Source organism: Dinoponera quadriceps, unplaced genomic scaffold (genome assembly GCF_001313825.1).
Source record: "Dinoponera quadriceps isolate SergipeBrazil2010 unplaced genomic scaffold, ASM131382v1 scaffold4681, whole genome shotgun sequence".
NCBI classification, from domain to species: Eukaryota; Metazoa; Arthropoda; class Insecta; order Hymenoptera; family Formicidae; genus Dinoponera; species Dinoponera quadriceps.
The window spans coordinates 196284-217209 of NW_014561157.1; the positions used below are offsets into that span (position 1 = coordinate 196284).

Sequence of the window (20926 nt, forward strand, 5' to 3'; positions counted from 1 at the left end):
GTGTGTGTGTGTGTGTGTGTGTGTGTGTGTGTGTGTGTGTGTGTGTGTGTGTGCGCGCGGTTTCTCCCTCATACGCTGTATCATATCATGTATGCAATTGTAGAGCAATTGTGCAGCCTTATCGCCGTTCTCGCTGCGAAAAAAAAATTTAAATAGTCTACTTAAACCGCCGAGATATATATATATATATATGCAAATTGGAAAAGTTATTTTACAATTTTGTATTAGCTATTAAGATGGCATGTGGTGAGTTATGTGTCGTCGATGCACACTGTACAACGCGCGGTACCCGTCTTATCCCAATTAGCGCCCACGTTGGATAGGTATATACCAAGAATCTAGTGACCGACTCTCTCTTTCTCTCTTTCAATTTATCTACAATATACAAGTCCGTCTAATTCGATTGACACGCGAATGCCTGCGGCGATACGCCTCACATTGCGCGCGCGTGTGTGTATGTGTGTGTGTGTGTGTGTATGTGCATGCGTTCGTGAGTATTTCTGAACGGCTCGCGTAGACTCTGAGGTAGACGTAAAATATTAATTAAGTAGCCACTTCTGCATCTCGTTGCGATTACTCGACTCGAGTCTCTGTTGGCAAGAATTTACAGCGACCGCCGGTGCGCAGTACAGCACGGGGGGGAAAAAAGAGTATAACACGGATATTAACTGAGTCAAGGCGAACGGCCTAATTTTAAACCAAACACGTTACCGAGCCCGCCAGTATCGTCACGGCGCATCACGAGTGGGTCCCACGAATCTTGGAATATTCGTAGCTAAATTAAACGGCGGTTTACCGATAGGATGCGACATATGCGCGACATATGCGTAAAGTAACAAAGTACTATGAAATTCTTTAATTTAAGTCTCTCATCTCTAATTAAAAATATGATTTAACAAGTGTAAGTAACACTACTACGCGAATGGTCGTCAGCCGATGTCTTTTTGAGAGTGTTGCATGTTAGGAAGCGCGCACGCACGGCCGTTATGGAAAGTCAGCGGAATGTGGCAAGATCTTCCCGTCTCCGGGACGATTTTCGGATTTTGCGACACTTCGCTCGCTGCGCTCGAGAAACTTCCCGGAACGACTTCCGTGATATTGTCAATCACCATTTATAAAGGGTATTAACAGTCCTCTCTTGGAACATTTCTCTCTTTCTCTTTCCTCCTTTCCTTCCTTTCTCTCTCGGTTTACAATCCCCTATACGCGAAGACATCCCTCGTGTGGCGATTATAATATAATAACGTATGTTACAATTCGTTCCCGTATTTCTCGTCTTGTGTATCAAATAGTTTTGTGGTGTGCGCTCTTGGAATTCGAACCACCATTACTCGTATGTAAATTGGGTCACGGAATTGCGACTCGGCGCGGGTGTGTATGTGGCTGTGTGTGTGTGTGTGTGTGTGTATGTATGTGATGACGCCCGCGCTCTGACACCTGCAGGTTTCTTTTCTTTTTTCTCTCGGCTTCCTATCACACTCTCGATTTTTACGATTGCGATCTGGGCGTTAGGACCGGGATGAGAGTCGAGGGGATTACAGGTAAAACGATAAAAAAAAAGAACGCGATCACTTTTTGATTTGCAGCCACGGATGCTTCAGGCACTCGGCTGCGGTAGCTCGCATGCTCGGATTGAACTCGAGCATTGGTGTTAGGAACTCGGCGAACTCGCGCGCTTCGCTCTGCGTCCATTCGTATTTTTCTGTCAGCACTTCGTACAGACCCCACGGCTTCAACACGGTGATATGCTTCAGCTCGCCCTTCTTGTTGAAATATATCTTCGAGTTCTTACCCGAGAGCGCGATACGTCTCGGTATTTCTCCCAACAACTCGATAATATGAGCCAAGTGATCTTCATCTCTGAAATGTTAACGGGAATAGATTGGATACTTAAAATAGCGCCGCTAGGGAGAACGATTACACGCTCCGGTAGACTGGGGCAAGTAGCGAAAGAAGAAGCTGCTCTTGATCAATTCCAAGAAGTCCAAACAAATCAAAATGGATCGACGTACCTTGGAAATAAATAAAGCAACAAAGGGAAGACGAATCTGATTTCTCCGTCAGTTATTTCTCCTATAAATTATTCAAAGGATTCCTAAAGCCGAGTAACCGAGATTCGGAGAATGTTTATTGGATTTATGCCTGAAGTTACAGGTAAATTTACCAAACGGAACTTGTTCCTCGTCCGTCACCCGCGCCAGTCTGCTCTAATTGCAATCAAGATTCGTAATTTATCACCTGCAGTAATCCTTGCCACTGTGAGGTTCAAAAAGATAATCTCCGGTCGCCAATTCGAACGCCATGCAAGCGGTGGACCATATATCCGCGGAAGTGTCATATCCAGATCCCAGTAGGACCTCCAACGACCTGTACTGACGAGTCTGAATGTCGTCTGTAAACTTTTTATGGACCCAGCACGCGTTGCCGAGATCCGCTATCTTCACGTCGACCTCGCACTCCACTATAGCCGGATCCAGAGGCGCCACAGACGCCCGTTTCAGTTGCTTACTCTCCGGCGGATTTAAATTACGACCTGCGAATGAGACGATGAACAACGGATGGTCGGAACAAGAGAAAACGCAGCCATGTCTTCTTCTGACCACGGGATCGCACTCTACCTTCGCTACATTCGTCGGTATCCTCCGGATCGGGCGGCAGCACGCCCTCACCGCAGCTCTTCTCCACGTCGCAGAGAGTCACGTTCTCCATCTTCTCGGATTGCTCGGGCGACGGGTTCTGTATTTTCTCACCGCCTGCCAAACCGTCCACCCCGTTCATGTGTAAAGAGGGTGCGGACGGCTCCGAGATGTCGGGCGAACCTTTGCTCTCCGTATTGTCCTCTATGCTCTCTGTGTTGAGGTCCTGGTCCAGGCTATTCGTCTCGACCTCCCCGTTCTCTCTCGTGCTGTTCGCGAGCTTATTTTGTTCCTCTAACTCCTCGATCTGCTCCATCTGCTTCCTCAGGAGCTCGTTCTGACGTTTGGCCTTCTTCTTCAGCTTCTTCTTCTTGTTCTTGGACATCTTCGAATTCGGAGTCGGCTCCTGAAACTCCTTCGGCGCGGTCGATATCAGGGACACCGGCAGCTTCGCTCCCATTGAATGCAGTTCCGTCGCTTCGCAAGCTAATTTTCGAATGTAAGTTTCGTCGACGCACACGAGAACATTTTCAGGTTTAATGTCTGTATGAATAATTTTACCTGCAAGGAAATTCGATGTATTACATAATCGTGGATTTCCATATGTCGCAATATTGCGGTGACTGTAGCATATAGATATTCTCAATACTTCTCATCGGATTACTCTCAATATTTAATATTCTGTATATGTACAATTGTGTGTAAATTATTCTATATATATATATATATATATATATANATATATATATATATATATATATATATATATATATATATATATATATATATATATATATATATATATATATATATATATATATATATATATATATATATATATATATATATATATATATATATATATATATATATATATATATATATAGACTATATATGTATATACATTACGTGTACGTATTATATACAGTATTGTTTTCTTATAGCATTCTATTGCACTGCTGTATCAATATGTAAATGTCTAAATGTACAACACTAAACATACAAGTTTTACTACTACTAATGTGATTGAAACAATCGTCTTACATTTATTATGAAGATAGTCGAGGCCTTCGAGGACCTGTCTGATGATGCGTCTAACGTTATTTCTTGGAATTCCTCTGTAGTTAGACTTGATAATCAATTTAAGAAGATTATGTCCGAGCACTTCAAATACCATGCAAACATGCAGACCATTAATGCCGCTGATCTTGAAGTCATTGAGCAACTGGACGGTCTTATTGCGCTTTGGATCAGGGGGATCCGTGTCGCGCACATCTTTTAATAATTTAATTTCATCCAATGCAGTCTCAGTGAAATGGGATGCGGATTTCACGACTTTAAGCGCCACAAAGCGTTTATCCTGCAGAATATTTTCAAGACAGCCCGTATTTATAAGTGTAAGAGAGGAGATCATTGATAGTAATCACGAAGATGTCGTTACCTGCAGATCCCAGCAGAGCCATACAGTGGAGAAGTGGCCCCAGCCGAGCTTACGAGTGACATGGTACCGATTTAAAAAGAGATCTCCTATTTTCACGGGATGGTACCCGCCTTTACAATAGTCACTGCTGTCCTCCTGCTCTTCATCCTCGCTACTGAACACCTCGTCGTCATCCTCTATCGTCTCGTTGCTGGAACTGTGACATTGTTCCAATCTACGACAAATGTATCCATCATAAATACAAATAAGGAGCCATAATCCACACGGAATGTTCACAGTTAACTCCTCTGTGGACACGTGTTTATCACAATTTGTAAAAACCTTCAATCTTGAACATGTCTCAACGTACAGCCAAGCTTTACGGTTTCATTAAAGTAAAACTGACACGTGACATCGCCCTAAAAATAAACTGTCATCAGCTACTGGCAATTTGGAAGCTCAGTTTCCACAGAGATCTCGCTTTTCACAGTGTGGCTTAAAAATCCCAACTCAAAATCAAATCAACGCCCTGACTACATTCGTGAATGTGAAATATCGGTTTAAGACGCACCGAGGAATCAGCGGGTCGGAAGAGACACAGGACATATCGTGTGTACTACACCAGCCCCAGTGGCTATACGTAACACCTCCCGTCGGAGCGACGGCGGCGAGAAAATGGAACCACGGCTCATTCCAGACGCGACGATTAGCGGGCCGAGTCGCGGGATCGCCGAGCTGTCAGCCGGCGAAGCCGTGGCGAAGCCAGACCCGTGCTTGACGTTATCGCGCGTAACCCCGAAAGCGCCATGTGACCCTCGTCGCGGCGATAAAACACGCGGACAAACGAGCGCGTAACGGTTGGCACCGCGAGAGCGCCAGTCCCGACGTAACGTTACACGGTGCGCGCGGCAGGTAGCGCGTGCTGGGCGCACCTTCGCCGGTCGCGACTTTACCTGTTCCCGTTGTCGCTGGGATAAGAGCGCTGCGCCGTGGCGCCGTCGGAGTATCCAGCGGCGGCGGCCGCCACCTGACCGCGCGGCCCCTTGGACGACTGCGCGTCCTGCTCGCCCTGAGAGTTCGCCTTGCCTTTGCGCTTACTGGGCTTGTGCCGTTTCTTCTTCGCCTGGATCGCCAGCACCCGCCTGTTCACGTCCGTCTTGGCGCTCATCGCGAGTAACTGGCCCCCGCTCGGAGCCTCGACCGCACACGGGCCCCTGCCCGCTTACCGTCCGTCTGCCTACTACCCCCTTGCCCTACGCACGTTCGTTCGCTCGTTCGCTGGCTTGCTAGCTCGCACGCACGCACACGCACGGCCCACACTTCCGCCCGTTCCGGCCGCTCCTCCGGTGTTCCTCGCCCTCGCACGCTCCGATATAACGCGGTCTCGTGTCCGATTTGCGATTCGACTCGACGCGGAGATTAGTTCGTCTCCTCTCGTAGGCTCGAGCGCGCGCGGCTGCTGCGAACGGAGATCGGTGTCCTCTCTCTCTTGCTCACTCTTTCTCGGCCTCTCTCTCTCTCTCTCTCTCCCTCCCTCTCTTTCTCGCTCGCTCCCTCCTTCCTTCCGTCCTTCCTTCTCACTCTCTCTCTCTCTCCCTTTATCTCTCTTCCTCTATTTTACTATTATCGCTGCATCTCTCGCACCGCGCGCTACGCTCGGCGATTGTTTGAGCATGGCCGTCGCCGTACGTCCGTCCCTGCGTGTGCAACGCACGCACGCATGCACGTCCGTTCCCGCGGCGTTCTCCTCGTCGAGAGCAGGTGTCGTCGGGTGGCCTCCTCACTGGCAGGTTGTCGACGCCGCACAGAATCGTGCCGCTACCAACACCGCTACCGTCGTCGTCGCTACCGCCGCCGCCTCACCACCACTGCCGCGCGACCGACTCGTCCGCTCGCTCGCCCGGCGTTATATCGTTGAGCGCTGTGTACGCGAATATGCTTCCCCCTCGCGAAATACCACTTCCTCGCTCGTGCGATCTTCTCTCTCCCGTTAGCGGCCGGCGGTCCTCGAGCGTGCACACGTCGATCGAGTACACGCTCCTTTTCGCGCCGTGGCAGTAGACGGGCCCTGAGCAGGCGGAGGATGATCTCTCTCTCTCTCTCTCGGATAAATTTTTGTTACTTTTGTTTACTCGCTGATACTCGCGGGGACAGTGCACGCCAGTGACGTATCATTACGCGTACATTGCCTTACCTCAGTGGATTTTCCGTGTTCTGTTCGGCGGGATCGCGATGGCGTTGCTTTAACGTGCGCGCCGTCACGGCGATTGCGCCCCTTCGATGATTTCGAATCTAGTTAGAAACCGATGTACGCATATACGCACGCACGCACGCATACACACACACATTGATTCGCTCTGGTCCGAAATCTTTCGGCTTTGGCGATTTGAAAACTCCGCTTGCGCGAGATGAAAAATGTTAGGTTGAAAGAGGAAGAAGCATATCGGTTATATCTCATCGATAAATTTAATGTGTCACATTAAGTCGATCGATAAACACATTTTGGTTTTCTTTTTCGTCAACAATCATGATGCACGGATACCTAGATTTGATGCGTTCGATCCGGTAGCGGCTAACTTCAGATACCTGCTCGGGCAAAATAGCACATACGTTCTTTCTTCGGCTGCGCAGGTCGGGTGCGCAGCTATCTCTACGTGCTCGGACCAATGACACGTCTACGCGAACTAAACATTTCGCTTGTGGCAGTTTCAGATTGTGAGAGAGACAGCAGTTTCGCTCAGTTTTCCTCCTCGCTCTATCTTACAGCACGAAACTCCGTTACTCCGGTTTACAGTTATGTATATAATTGCACCGTTAGGGTAAATGGGATATATAAAAATTAATTAGACCAACGTATCACACACGCTCGGTTGTGTTTAAATAATCATATGGCAAACAAGTTTCAATGCCTCTCGTCACTTGTTTTCTTTTTCTTGTTTTAGTCTGCGAACGATTAGTATAACAAAGTTGGGAAAGAGAAGGAGGCACACGAATAATAGCTCCCCTCAGTCTCAAGGAATCAGAAATATATCTTTAGTCTATCTCATTCGAAGACGTCTCTTATCGTTATAACATTAGTATACAAAGTGACATTCCTGCCAGGCTTAACTACTCAATCATATAATTTACAATGTAGCGATCAGGTTCAGTTTTAGTAATAGCAGAGTTTGTGCGACAGACTCCCATATATACTAGACCATTAACATCTACAGAGTTTACGGGATGTGATGTGAGATGCAAATAGTAGAGATGATCACGGCCGTATCACGGGGAAGCAAAACAGCTAACTTGATGCGATCACAGACAAGCTTACATTTTGATTATTTTGTTTCACCAATACTACAAAATAAAGATCATCACCCCCATGTAAGCAACTTTTTCTTATTGTATCAGTGTATTGAAACGCTTCTAAGTTGAAGCGTAACACCCTGTATATTGTGGTCACTTCTTGCCTTCCCGAAATACGGCGATACTCTGATCAAGCTCATCCGGATCAGACGAATAACAAGATGGGGCTGAGTTCACAAAGACGGCACTCGTGAACCGTAAATCGGATATTTCGCTATTACTTCGTTAAAATCGATAGTATGTATAAGTCCCGACCTACAACAGGTATAGCAAGTTTTAAGAAATTGACCGATCACGGTCGAATTATAGAAGAAAAATCAATTATGACTGGTCAATTTCTTACGGCTCAATGCTTACTACAGCTATTGTAAATCGGGACTAAGAGAATCTTAGACCTATATCACGTATCCCCTGCAGAGAATTTACTATAATCAAGTATATGCCAAACGATGCCAACAACTAGATCCTAAGATTTTCAGGTATCGTTGTTAGTGGTCTAGTACAGTAGATGAAGGTCTGCGATTGTGCCGAATTTGTGCTTATTGTTAAGTATTTAAATTCGCGGGAGTCTCGCTGCTCGGCGTCCTGTTTGTGTATATGCCAAAGTGGTTCATCCGACGCCATCGCAGATCCTCGGGATCAGGTGTCGGTGGGGCAGTCACGCACTCGAGGCTCAACTGTAGCGCCTTTCTCAGCTCGTCGTCTTCGTCCGCGTCCTCCGCAGAGTTCGTTAAATGCGTCAACGTTTTACCGTCGGTCAGGTCCAACCTTAATTTAAGAGTTTTGTCTGTATCGTTTCTGCAATCCTGCAAACTCAATTCCAACGCCCTCGCTAACTGCATATTGTCGTCCTCATCTTCCTCGTCGGTCACTTCCTCTTCCTCCTCTTCCCCTAGACCCTCGACTCTTATAGGAACTATCCTCTCACGAGGCTTATCCGTGGATATCTCAGGTTGGTGCGGAAACGAGGGGTCTCTGGCCGCGCAGGATGACTGTGGAATTTCGATTTCGCTCATCGCGAGCGCGGCTTTCATAACGTCGTCTTCCGCCTTGGTGCCTATACGATAATCTTGTGTCTTTGAATCTAACTTCTCGTTCCTCTGCGTTGTCGCGACTACGGGATTTTTCAAAAGGACATCCTCAGCAGGACATTGTGGAAATGTACCATTAACAATAAAGATAGAATAGCCTGCGAGAAAAAACGTGTTTAACGATCGCTGACGCGATGTCTTCTCATCGCTGTTACATTCGCTTTTCGTTTTATGCTCACCTTCTTGAATCAATTGAGCTAGATACATCGCAAGATAAGTGTTTGATATAAGTTGTGGACCGCTGAGCATTGAATTTAGATTAAACCACTGATTTCCGATTTTTCGTATTGTAAACCAGTGCCCTCTGTAATTACAGATGTATGCTTTCATCCGTCTGAAAATCAAATCAATTTATATGTCATTTTATAAAACGTATCTGGCATTTTTTTCAAATATGTGTCTGAATGCATAAGTATGATTATTGATAATGTGTCGATTTACATAATTTATTATGTTGTTATTATGAATACCCTACAAAGTATGAAGAGTCTTTAAAGAGAAATCCTTGTTGCGAGTGCAAAGTGTTCGAAAATAACTCAAATGGTCCCTGATGAAAACGAATTAACAAATAACCTACGAAGGATCATGCTGTGCCAGTAAAGCTGTCGGTTCCGTGCTGTTATATGGAATCAGTTCTAAACCCCAAACTTTCAAAGCACTGCTAATAACTTGAACTGAAAAGTATCCACTGTCGTCCATGTTTCCCGATGGTTGCTAAACATAAGAAGCACTTTGCTGTTGTTATAAATATATTTGAATAATTATGAAGGGAAATAATTTCTTTTCGAACGAGAATCTCGATAAGTAAACATTGTAAGTTGACCTGTATATATTATAGTTGTGTATAATATGTAATACATATTTATATGTAAATATATAATATATACTTATATATTAGTTATATATTATATATATAATAGTATATATTATATATTAGTATACTAATATATATCTATATATTGATATATATCTGTGTGTAAATCTTCATATGTATAAACTATTCTTTACAATTGTGACTGTATATGATATGCTATATTTAATTAATCTTAACTATTTCTGCAATGTATAATTTCAACTTTCACATCTGTATATATCGTTAGCTTTGTCAGATTCTATAACAACTCGTTTCCCTCATAATTATTCATATTAGCTTGGCTCTTGGCTAAGGTAATAACAAGACCAAGTGTTTTTGGACATCTATGTCAAGAAAGTATCAAAGAGAAAAAGCGACGTTTTCAGCGTAACCTGAATCACAAATTGTGGTGCAAGTGGTGTTCTGATCATTTATTGCAGTATATGTACGTGATATTCGAAAGCTTCACTTGCGAGGTAATGTTTACCTCCAAGAAGAGCTTGTAATCCTCGCTGTCGACGCCCGATTCGGCCATCCTGATTCTCTCCTCTTCGTCCATCTGGTGTCCAAAATTCGCCAGGTCTACGGCGTTAAAATACGGGCCTTGTAGAAGCGCGTTCAGGCAATGCTGGGCGCATAGGTATCCCTCTTGCTGCAAAACATCGGCGAGGATGTTTGGCGCGATCCTATTTTACACGGAGACGTGTCCGAATTACCGTGGCCGTGTACTTACCTTCTCGTGAAATATACTCTCCATTTCACGATCCGTGAAACTACACAGTTTACACAGGATACGTGCGCATCAGGTGCGCAATAATAATCGTAATGTGTCGTTCCTCCGCCTATTCCAGCCAATTTCACTACACAAACGTCACCCGTAAAAATATTTTTTTTTGATTATAACCATAAACAAGTAACAATTGTGTTACGCTGATGGGATCGTGAAAATACAGATGTAACTGTACTTACGTTAACATTGCTCGTGCACATGAACGCGACGAACGAGGAAGGACAGTAGGTACAGTGAACACAACAGTTGAGTGATCCACTTCTGGACGATGACGGCACGCGATTGGCAGGTCTACAAGTATACACCAATCATAGGTAACTGTTACTCAACGGTTGTATAATCGTTGTGTTCGTTGAATGGGTACCGTACCGTTTATATAGCGCCTAGTCAAAATGACAGCGAATACAGAATAGAACGATTGTTCCGACTTGCGGAGGATAAATGTAAAGTTCGGAACAGGATCAATGACTATTCTTTGTAGCTGAACTAGTGTTGCACTGGAATTTCGTATTCTCATCTCAACGTTAAGTTATATACTTGCTTCGCTTTACAGCAAAAAGTGCAACTTACTTCAGCTAAACAGAAGCTTGCAGCAAGTAAGCAAGTGCGCTGTAAGCTTTTGTGCTGTATGGGAAAGAACAGGTATATGGTTGTGTGTCTTACAGCCAATGAAATTTCCTTGTAGGAGCTAAAAACTATCTATAACTTGTATCTGAATAATACCTTATAAGCGCGTAATATTCCTAAAATATTATATGGATGTTATTAAATATTAACATAACATTCTTTTAATATTCTAAAAATTTTTATATTATAGGAATGCTTTATTGATGTTATATGTCCACTTCACATAATATTCTCGGCATATTATAAAAATGTTCTTAAATATAAAAAAAATAAAATAATAATATAGAAATATATATATAATTTTTTTAGTATAAAAAGTATTTTTACACAAAATTATTTCGACCTTATTTATATAATAAAATAATTGGTATTGTGTAATACATTTGAAATAAAAAACAATATAATATTACAATAATATTAGATAATATTATTTTTAAATATTATTAGAGCTGGACATAATCATCTATTAATATTCCAGAAATATCACTTATTAAATAATATTACGTACTTATAGACTTGTTTTCTCGGGCCATGAATTAAAATGCCTTCAGCTTCGGCGAGGAAATTTCATTGGTTGTAAGAAAGTGTTCACCCTGCGCTCATCGACGACGTTGAAAAACGTCGATCGTCTCGATCGCCGTTGTGTGTGGATTGGACTTTAAAGCGCCACCGGGCTGCCTACGTGTTGGCGGCTGCCCGTGTGTGCGTACCCGAATGCTGAATGTTGACATTCAACATGGCGGCATGTCGTCAGTGCTGTGCTGTGTCGTGGTGAGTCTTGAAAAGCCTTCTTACCGCCGTACTATTGCGAGCCTCGTGTAGAAAAGCGCGTCAGCCGGATCGGCGCGATTCCACGCTGACGAGCGTGCTAATGTTCGGCCGATTCGGTGGCGCGGACGCGCCGAATAACCCGCGGCTCCGCGCGCGCGACGAGATAAGAGAGGCGGCCCGCGACCTCATAAAAAAGTCAGAGCCTCGTAACCGCGGCGAGCGCAAATGATAATACGACTTGACCGTTGCTCCTCCGGCCGAAACGGCGGAGGGAGAGAGAGAGAGAGAGAGAGGGATCCTCGAAATGACCGGACCCGAGCGCGGCCGATCGTCGTCCGTCCACCGATCCACCATTATCGAGCCCGTATCTCGCGCGTATCAGCCGCGGATCGCCGCTACCCCCTTACCGAATTCTCCCAACACTCGGCGTAACAATAATCGGCGATAGCGCCCTGTGCGCGAGGGTCGGTCGAGATCGCAGACTTCGTGAGACTCGTGATCACGGATGATTCACGACCGTGTCCACGCAATGCCGCGGCAACGTGGAATGTCGCGTTACACGCAATTTTGCAGCGATCATGTGGGCAACACATAACGATATGAAACAGTACGTTTCGCGGTACGCCGAGTTAAATGCCGAATTGTCAGATTATCGGAAAAGGAGCGCGCTCCTCTCCCGCCGTAGAGCACTATGGATATAAGAGCGTAATTATTTTCGCTTTGTTCGCTCGGAGACTTTTTCCATCGAAAAAAAAAGAAAAAGAAACTTACCCTGCCGTCTTCTGCAGAGATAACGTAACCTATGCGCATATATAATATATGCAGTTATCTGCATTTAAGATCCGCGTATAATGATTGAATTCTTTGTGTTTCTGCATTAATGCTTTTGACTAAGATTGTCCTGTGTATATTACATGATAGGATCTTCATAGTCTCTTTACTTATTTTTTTCTTATTCTTACGTAGTTACAATAATACAATTATTCTATGCATTGGATAATAAAAATTGTAATATTAATTTTTTTTTTCAGAAAATTTCGTACAAATAATATTTCTTTGCATATTGAGTATCAAATTTGTTTATTATCTAATCATTTTTGCTAAATACTTTTATCCTGTGTGTGTTTAACTCAGCTTATATCATGAGATATGATATTGCTTAAAGATAAAGCATCGTATATCCTATACATTCCAGTATTTTGATAACAAGAATCGCAATTATTGTATGATAAATTAGATATATCTTGTATTTGAAATATGATCCTTCAACTTCTTCACAATTGTCTCTTTTTCTTTTTGCAGCTTGTGTAATTGTTAGTTTAGGACACTTCTGAAACCAAGGCTCACTGTAAATTCCACATTTAAAAGCTGAAGAAGGAAACGCTACTATAGAAATATCGGAAGAACACAATCACACTCAGCACGCATTGAAGACATCTGAGGATTTTCAAGTCAACATTTATCCTTTAAATCTCCTATGTTTTTGATTTACTCCTTTTATAAAGGATGACTGATGTTTAAGAAGAACACAGTTATTCTAGTGCACGCTAAATTGAGTATTTATCAAACAGTTGTTATAATATTCAAGCATATACGTATGGAAAGTATCGACAGTATATGGTGTGCTAAGATTTTGTACTTGTATTAATTCATAAATCAGCATTAACTGCATCGTTCATTTGTATATTGTGTACACACAACAAGCCTTGTGAGCAAGAGATAGGTGAGCCAATACAGTGACCGTGATTGTGATTGCGGCTGAGATTGTGCTGCTCCGCTTGGTTGATAGAACATCCGTATCTGCGTTCAAGGAGTGCCAAGTTCGTGTCGAGCTACCGCGGTACTCTCCGATAAATAATTCACGATACGCGTTGAAATACGTTTGAAGAGACCTCACTTCCACTTCCTGGTCACGAAGAAGCCTGCATTTCTGCGGCATTTCAAGGAGCCACTCTTCCTCTTCATTAAGTTCTTGTAACATTATAATAGTGAACAAAGACATAAGGTACCAAGAACCGTTCTGTGATATCTATGTTAACATTTAAATAATTGAAAAGACTAAAAATTTCTAAATATAAGTATATATATATATCGTGGTGAAACAGAAGTGCGAACATAAAGGGGAATTAAGTAATTCTTTCAAGAGAAAAGAAGATCTAAATTATACATAAATATTACATACACACATACACACATATAAACATAACACACATACAAGCACTGCGCAAATCGAGAAGACAATGTCCAGCAATCCTCAGTGGAAAACGTTCCAGCCGCCAATCATGAACTCTGACCCAGCAATACTTGACTATAAGTCTATGGCTATACCAAGTCCTAAAGCCATAACGGGATCTCATCAGCCAACGACTAACAATTACCGAAACGGTACCAACTACAGTGGTGATCACTATATGGGTTCACCTCCCGGATGCGGTAAAAATTCTACTACTACTAACTATGGAAATTATCCCGGCGCACAAACTTCACCGCGCAACGGCGCCACGAGATTTCCATTTGAATTCACGGGCATGGAGACGAATGCCGGTTACACTGGTGAACCTGCAGCTAATAATCCTTCCTATCAGGATCAGTCTGCGAATCAAGGGACGCGAGAAACTGGAATAATCGAGAAATTATTGGTGAGTGACCGTGTGGGTGACATTGAACCTTACCGTTCTTCGCAATCTGAATAAAAATGATACTAATTTTCACACAACTTCAACCTTTGTTTGACAGCATTCTTACGGATTCATACAATGCTGTGAAAGACAGGCAAGACTGTTTTTTCATTTTAGCCAATTTAGTGGTAACATAGAGCATTTGAAGATCGGAGATCCGGTGGAGTTTGAAATGACTTACGATCGGCGAACGGGCAAGCCCATTGCTAGCACCGTTAGCAAAATCGCTCCAGTGGTTAGTAGAATATTGATAATAATTTCAATGGCGAGTAGTCTAGTCAGAAACATTGATCAATAGATACACACGGATATATGATTTCTTTTCAGGCATTAGGTGATCAACGATGCATCGGTAATGTAACAACCGAATTACAAGCGAGCGGAGACTCACAAGGACGTATCAGTTATGAAAATCGAGGAGAATGCTTTTTTCTGCCATATACCAAAGATGATGTCGAAGGAAACGTCACTTTGCGTGCCGGTGATAAAGTGTCATTTCAAATTGCTACCAATCAACGGTACGTTGATTATATCAGTCGTCAGCATCTAATGTGAAGTTGCGTAAATCGCTGTGACATTTCTTGTACGTCAACGCAAATTCTAGAGGAAACTTGGGCGCGTGTCATGTAAGGCTGGAGAACCCAGCACATCCGGTTCGTTATCGCGGGGTGGTGTGCTCAATGAAGGAGAATTTTGGTTTCATTGAGCGTGCCGACGTAGTTAAGGAGATATTCTTCCACTTTAGTGAGGCCAAGTCGATGAAAGAAGAACTGAGGCTAGGAGACGATGTGGAATTTATAATACAGACACGCAATGTAAGCGAGAGATGAAAGCTTTTCGAAACAAAAAATATCCGTTTATATACTCATACATATAGACATACATACGTATAATATAATACAGTAGAAAATGAAAAATGTAATGTTGCAGGGAAAAGAAGTAGCTTGCAACATTACGAAGTTACCACCGGGCTCGATCGTATTTGAAGAAGTCAGCAATGAAGTGGTAAAGGGGCAAGTGTTGAAACCTTTGGAGAGAGGTACTGCAGCTCGTCATCAAAATGACCCGTTACCTGGACGTATCCGATACAGAGACAGTGAAGATCATTCTGAGGTTGAAGTACCCTTTGGTGATAAGGATCAAAAAGGAGATTTTACACTTAGGTAACGTGTGTACATGAATTACGAAAATATTATCTTTTCCTTTTACTTTGCCCCCTTTTTAAGAGACGACATTGAACTTGTCTGAGTAAGTGCCAATCTGTAAGAGCAAATTTTGCCTTCTGTGACAGGCATGGGGACTGGGTTCAGTTTCGTATTGCAACGGACACTAGAGATCAGCTTAAAAGGGCTACAGAGATATTGTTATTACCAGAATCTTTCACTGTGTCCGGAGAAAGACGGGAGCAAGGTATTATCGCCGCTCTTAAGGACGGATTTGGCTTTATTCGTTGTGTAGATCGAGATGCGAGACTTTTCTTTCACTTTAACGAGGTTCTCGATGTTGATAGAGAAATTAGTGTAGGGGATGAAGTTGAATTTACAATCATACAAGTGAGTACAACAACAAGTGTGGACGTAACATTTAACGGCATTTCTAAGTATTATTGCAATTTACACTGTTCCGTATCTCTCTATCGCTCTCTTTTTTTCTCTCTCCCTGCAAGGACCCTTCATCATCATTCTCGAATAATCGACAAAGTGCTATTAGGCTGAAACATTTGCCAGTTGGTACCGTACAATTTGAAACTATTATAGAGACGGATATATTAGGTACTGTAATACAGGACACAAGTTCAGTCGAACCTGGCCTCATCGGTTACGGCCAACAGAAGAGTATTATTTTCTTCTCTAAAGATTGCGACTCTAAAAATATTCCGAAATTGAATGATAAGGTAAACTTTACACAAAATTAATTACGCTTGCAAACTGGTGATGCTTGATCCCTTTTTAAGGAAGATACATGTTCTTCGCGTATCTTACTGTAAATAAACTTGATTTGCAGGTGATGTTCAGTATTTGTCAAGTAAAACGAAATAAAGAACTTGTTGCTGTTAACATATTTTTAATAAATGCTGCTGGTGAGAAAATTCAAAATACAAACAAAAAATCAAACGGACAAGTTTGTCAAGGTTTTATTGCTGCTCTTAAGGACGGATTTGGCTTTATTGAGACAGTAAATCACGATAAAGAGATATTTTTCCACTACAGGTGAGAACTGTACTTTTGTATCACGATTTTCGTAATGTACGATGAGTGTGTATGTATATATATTAGGCTTATCAATAATAACATATACAGTCGTCTGGGATGAGTAATCGTTTCACTTATTATTTATAAGCGGTTACACCGTCTCACCGGCTTACCGGAGCTTCTAAAACACGCGCTTAATGCGAAGAGTGACGAGTCCGATTAAATGTTTCATTCGCAGTAATTTCGAGGGAGATGCTAGTACGTTGGAACTGGGAGCCGATATCGAATGTACAATTAGTAGTTCCGGTAATGGAAGAGGTTCCGGTGGTTGCGTAGCAGCTGATCATGTTAAATTGGTGCCCCGTGGGAGTATTCCCAGGCCGACGTCGGTCAGCGAGGTGCTCGACGGTACCGTCATACGGCCGTTGCGAAGCGCGAATCCCGAGCAGACCGAATACGCCGGTCTGATCAAGATCAATCCTACTAATGAGGACGAGGAGACGCAGGAATACGAATTCGGGATCATGGGATTGTCCAACAAACGGGAGCTGTTGCAGGCTGGCGATCCTGTGCAACTGCAGGTGGATACAGCCGGTCACGCGTGCAACATCGTAGCCGTCAGGAAAAAGAGAAGAGCGACCGTGGATGCGGTGAAGGGCCCGTTCGGCTTTCTCGCCTACGAGGTCGACGAGGGTAAGAAGCTATTCTTCCACATAAGTGAGGTTCGGGATCACGCCACGTTACAACCGGGCGATTCGGTGGAATTCGTCTTGGTTACAAATCAACGCACCGGAAAGTCTTCGGCCTGCAACGTGACTCGATTGAGGTGAGTTGACACGAACAATGAACATGCACTGTCCTCATACCGTCTCATAGCATATCGTACGAGTAAACGGAAGAGAAAAATGTCACACTTAGCACTTAGACTGCCCAGCTACTTTCCAACGGAAAGTCCACGGGTTCCAAAGTCGCAACGCGTATATATAGTATACAGTCAAAGTGCAAAACAAACCATTTGTCCAATGAAAGGATGATCATATCTACTTCTATTCTTCCATACGTATTCTATATCTCATATATATGTTATCTAATGTAAATACTCTTGGAAAATTGATGTAACAATCACAATTATGTATAGATTGCTTCCCAAGATATCATGAAAATTATAAGTTTGATTATTTTATAATAAATATATATAGTGTTAATTTTGTTTTTTACATTAGTATTATTGCGTATAAATTATATTTTATCGTTCTCATTTAATATAAATAGTTAACAAAATTATTCTTATTTCGGTTATATTAAAACCGTTACCTATGAGTGACGTGGCAGTCTGAGTGTTAAACATAGGCTAAAAGATTTTGGTAGAAACAAAGTATAATACGTATAAAATAAAATATATTGGTAGAGGAGAGTAACATGTTTTTAGATAGATATAAAATATGTACAGTTTTAGTTAGGAATTTATATTATTAACAGTGACGCGGTCCAGCAGCGACCAGAGCGTCTGATAAGCCGATTGCGTACTATATCTATGGAAGACACGGGCCCAAAATTGACTGTAGTCAGGCAACCAAGAGGACCTGATGGCACGCGCGGCTTCAGCCAGGAAAGATGCCAGCACACTCCTGGTGCCATAGAGGAGTAATGCGCCATGAGAGAGAGAGAGAGAGAGACGGGGTTATCGATTATCCAAATTGTAATCTACATTATTTGTTTTTAGTCCGTACACACACTTCGATACCGAGATTATTATTGTAAGCATGATCGTAAACGTTTGCCAAATTCAGACTAATGTGACAACAATAATTATAATGATAATAATCAGTAAAACTGGATGGTGATCGAAGGCCGGCGAAGAGAGTATAAAAGTAAAGGAAGAAAAAAGGAAAAAAAATGAAAAAAAAAAGAACAACGACTCATTTTATCATCTCATAAGGGGAGAAAACGAACAGGGAGGAACAGTTTGTTTAATCTTCGAATATAACGTTAGGACTTACTCCGATAACGCTCTCTTGATTAATTTTGCCTCATCTTCATGAATTTACCGCTAAACTATTCGTCTATTTGATGTTACTTTCTTTGAGATAATCAATAGTTTGTAGGAATCGTCGAAATTTTTTTACTAGAATATTACTTCTTTGATAGAGGAATTCGGCCGATATATCAATTGATTCTGTTCGAGAGATGCAGAATACAGAAATAGATCCCAGGTTACGTAGAAGTTTGGACCGCTGACAACCTGCCTGTTTGTATGTTCTAATGACGACGTTCTGTCTGTCTTTATAAAAAAAAAGAAAAAAAATATACCTACACGTTGATACGCAACTTTTATTTATATGATTTCCTTCGAACTACTAGTTTTACCTTACGTATACGCTTACGTAACATGAATTTACGACGGATAAGTGAAACAGAGAGGAAGGAAACGAGAATTATATTGCAAACGCAGGTATTGATGCGCGCGATATCGATGGTGAAATCGAGGAAGGTACGGTTTGCGTTACGGATCCTTCGCTGAAATTGGATGTATAATAATTTTATCGCGTTTTTTTCTTAGAAGCGGGGTGTTCTGTTACAATGAATTACGATATCGAGTCCACTCTCCGTTGAAGATACGTCTATGAATTTGTAAAAAGGAAAAGGTGAAAAAAAAGTTACAACTGGCCAACTGTGTTTTGTCTTAGATAATATATTATATATAAATATATATATGTACATGTCGTTAAGTTCCTGATGCAGTCTCGTGTTGTCGAAATCAAATTAGTATTACGGATTCTGTGGACACGGTGAAAATTACAAAAAAAAAGAAAAGAAAAAAAAGAACCATCTATGTAAAGAGCAGGTGGTTCGCGTTTTATAAGTTTTGCCATCTGTGAACGATAAACGAGGTACATGTGGCATTATCGTAGAGGTATGCGAGAGAAATAACGTAAAAATAACGTAAAGTACGTAAAACAACACAAGCACGATACAAACTAAACGTTTGTTTCGAAAGAAGAAGAGAAAAAAAAGGAAAAAAAAATCTCATGGATCCAACACATCATGTGCATACATATTGTAAAATTATTGATGAATAAACAGTGGAAGCATCGAAATAATACATCTACTACTACTTTCCACGAGATCTCGAAGTTACACGGGGCTATTTTTAACGGTTCGTGACGATGTACTTGCACGACGATTCGCGAAACGTTTTAAGTACAAAACAATCATGCCTACCTTCGGAAACGGGATGTAAAGAGAATAGCGGGGAGATGAAGTGCCGTGATGGTGTGCCGTCTGGTTTTAACATTTATTATGTATGTACAAAGATGTGTGTAAATATGTTTTGTGAAAATGCGTTTCTTTCCTTTTTGTACGTATGTATCATATTAAAAAAAAAAGAACGAATTCAATCAGACGAGAGAGATGAAGAAGTACCCGAGATTATTAGATCACGATGCACTCGTATGGGAACTGTCCTTGGAAGTGTGGATTGTTCGTCTTCGGACAGGCTGTAACACAGAAATCGTTTGCGTTCATTTTCTTTTTCTCTCTCCGCTCTCTCCTCTGCGTTATCGTAACAGCGTTTCGCAGAAGCTCGAAAAAAGAAGGAAAGAAAAAAAAAGAGAAAAGAAAGAAAATATGCGACGACTTAGGTGTTCGATATAAATATACGTCGTTTTTATCCTCCACCGAGATGTCCACTTACTAATCCTATATGCCGTTCACCGTCATCGGAGAAGTTTATACTAACGTATCTCGCAGTAAGTGCCGAAGAATCCGGTTCCCTCGCAGCGACATTTGAATCCGGGCTCCGACGATATTTGAGAACACGAGCCCTCGTTCTGACAAGGCCTCGATCGTGAACAGAAATCGCTACGTCTTCCTGCAACGAGAGAAACGGAGCGCATGTATGAAAATAATTCAGTGGAGATCGGTGCCGATGTAATTTCGTTGGTTTCAGATTTGAATATTGCACAGAAAAAAAAGTGCTTGAAACATTTTTACGTGTATTAAGTTAATTTTACTTGGATGATATTTTACCATATATTTTTATAGTATATTTTATATATACTATAAATAATATTTTTAATTATTAGATTACTTGGAAAATATTTTACTTGGATCAGGTAAATATTACTTGATCCAAGTAAAAATTCGCTAAGGGGTGTTGGATTAATTATTTACTCGAATTTAGCACTTTTTCTGTGTATATACGAGCGATGTTTCTTTCAGTTTATCTATGATGAAAGGAAACGTTATGTTCGATGTACACATTTGCGGTTAATTCGTGTGGTACCCATTTTCCCTCCTTTTGAATTTTTCCCATTGCATGTAGACGTTTGGAAACAGCCATCGGAGTAACATTTAATGCTGCAGACAATTCTTGGAGCGTTTGAGTAGAGTTTTCGTCCAATAATGCCTGCAAATCGGTGTCTTCAAACTTTTTCGGTTGGCCTGAGCGTTTTTTATCATTGACATCAAAATCACCAATCTTAAATCGCTGAAACCATACTTGGCATGTTCTTTCCGAT

General features: G+C 42.0%; 4 protein-coding genes across 6 annotated transcripts; 1 reads left to right on the plus strand and 3 right to left on the minus strand.

The window, feature by feature from the left end:
• Positions 1-6: 6 nt before the first annotated feature.
• On the minus strand, positions 7-5573 carry LOC106750914 (SRSF protein kinase 3). The gene is made up of 6 exons (XM_014631556.1): positions 5010-5573; positions 4078-4291; positions 3681-3996; positions 2619-3197; positions 2239-2533; positions 7-1860 (listed from the first exon to the last, which is right to left on the minus strand). Exons 1-6 carry the CDS (start codon positions 5222-5224, stop codon positions 1569-1571), a joined length of 1911 nt encoding a protein of 636 aa, XP_014487042.1. The 5' UTR covers positions 5225-5573; the 3' UTR covers positions 7-1568.
• A 1492-nt stretch (positions 5574-7065) lies between these two features.
• LOC106750916 (ataxin-3-like) lies at positions 7066-11360 on the minus strand. Of its 3 annotated transcripts, XM_014631559.1 has the most exons (7): positions 11274-11360; positions 10318-10429; positions 10082-10208; positions 9836-10000; positions 9073-9209; positions 8675-8829; positions 7950-8593 (listed from the first exon to the last, which is right to left on the minus strand). In XM_014631559.1, exons 3-7 carry the CDS (start codon positions 10103-10105, stop codon positions 7950-7952), a joined length of 1125 nt encoding a protein of 374 aa, XP_014487045.1. In that variant the 5' UTR covers positions 10106-10208; positions 10318-10429; positions 11274-11360. The 3 variants fall into 3 exon arrangements, with proteins under 3 accessions (XP_014487047.1, XP_014487046.1, XP_014487045.1); XM_014631561.1 differs by lacking the exons at positions 10318-10429; positions 11274-11360 and having other exon boundaries at positions 7066-8593; positions 9836-9930; positions 10082-10304; XM_014631560.1 differs by lacking the exons at positions 10318-10429; positions 11274-11360 and having other exon boundaries at positions 7066-8593; positions 10082-10304.
• Positions 11361-11444: 84 nt separating this feature from the next.
• Positions 11445-18729, plus strand: LOC106750915 (cold shock domain-containing protein E1). Its single transcript, XM_014631557.1, has 11 exons — positions 11445-11536; positions 12839-14175; positions 14273-14449; positions 14542-14732; positions 14819-15029; positions 15145-15377; positions 15506-15767; positions 15881-16108; positions 16219-16424; positions 16645-17232; positions 17886-18729. Exons 2-11 carry the CDS (start codon positions 13777-13779, stop codon positions 18052-18054), a joined length of 2664 nt encoding a protein of 887 aa, XP_014487043.1. The 5' UTR covers positions 11445-11536; positions 12839-13776; the 3' UTR covers positions 18055-18729.
• Positions 18730-19677: 948 nt separating this feature from the next.
• Positions 19678-20724, minus strand: LOC106750917 (adhesive plaque matrix protein 2-like). Its single transcript, XM_014631562.1, has 3 exons — positions 20692-20724; positions 20146-20277; positions 19678-19903 (listed from the first exon to the last, which is right to left on the minus strand). The coding sequence occupies exons 1-3, from the start codon at positions 20693-20695 to the stop codon at positions 19839-19841; spliced, it is 201 nt and encodes a 66-aa protein (XP_014487048.1). The 5' UTR covers positions 20696-20724; the 3' UTR covers positions 19678-19838.
• Between the last annotated feature and the right edge of the window lie 202 nt (positions 20725-20926).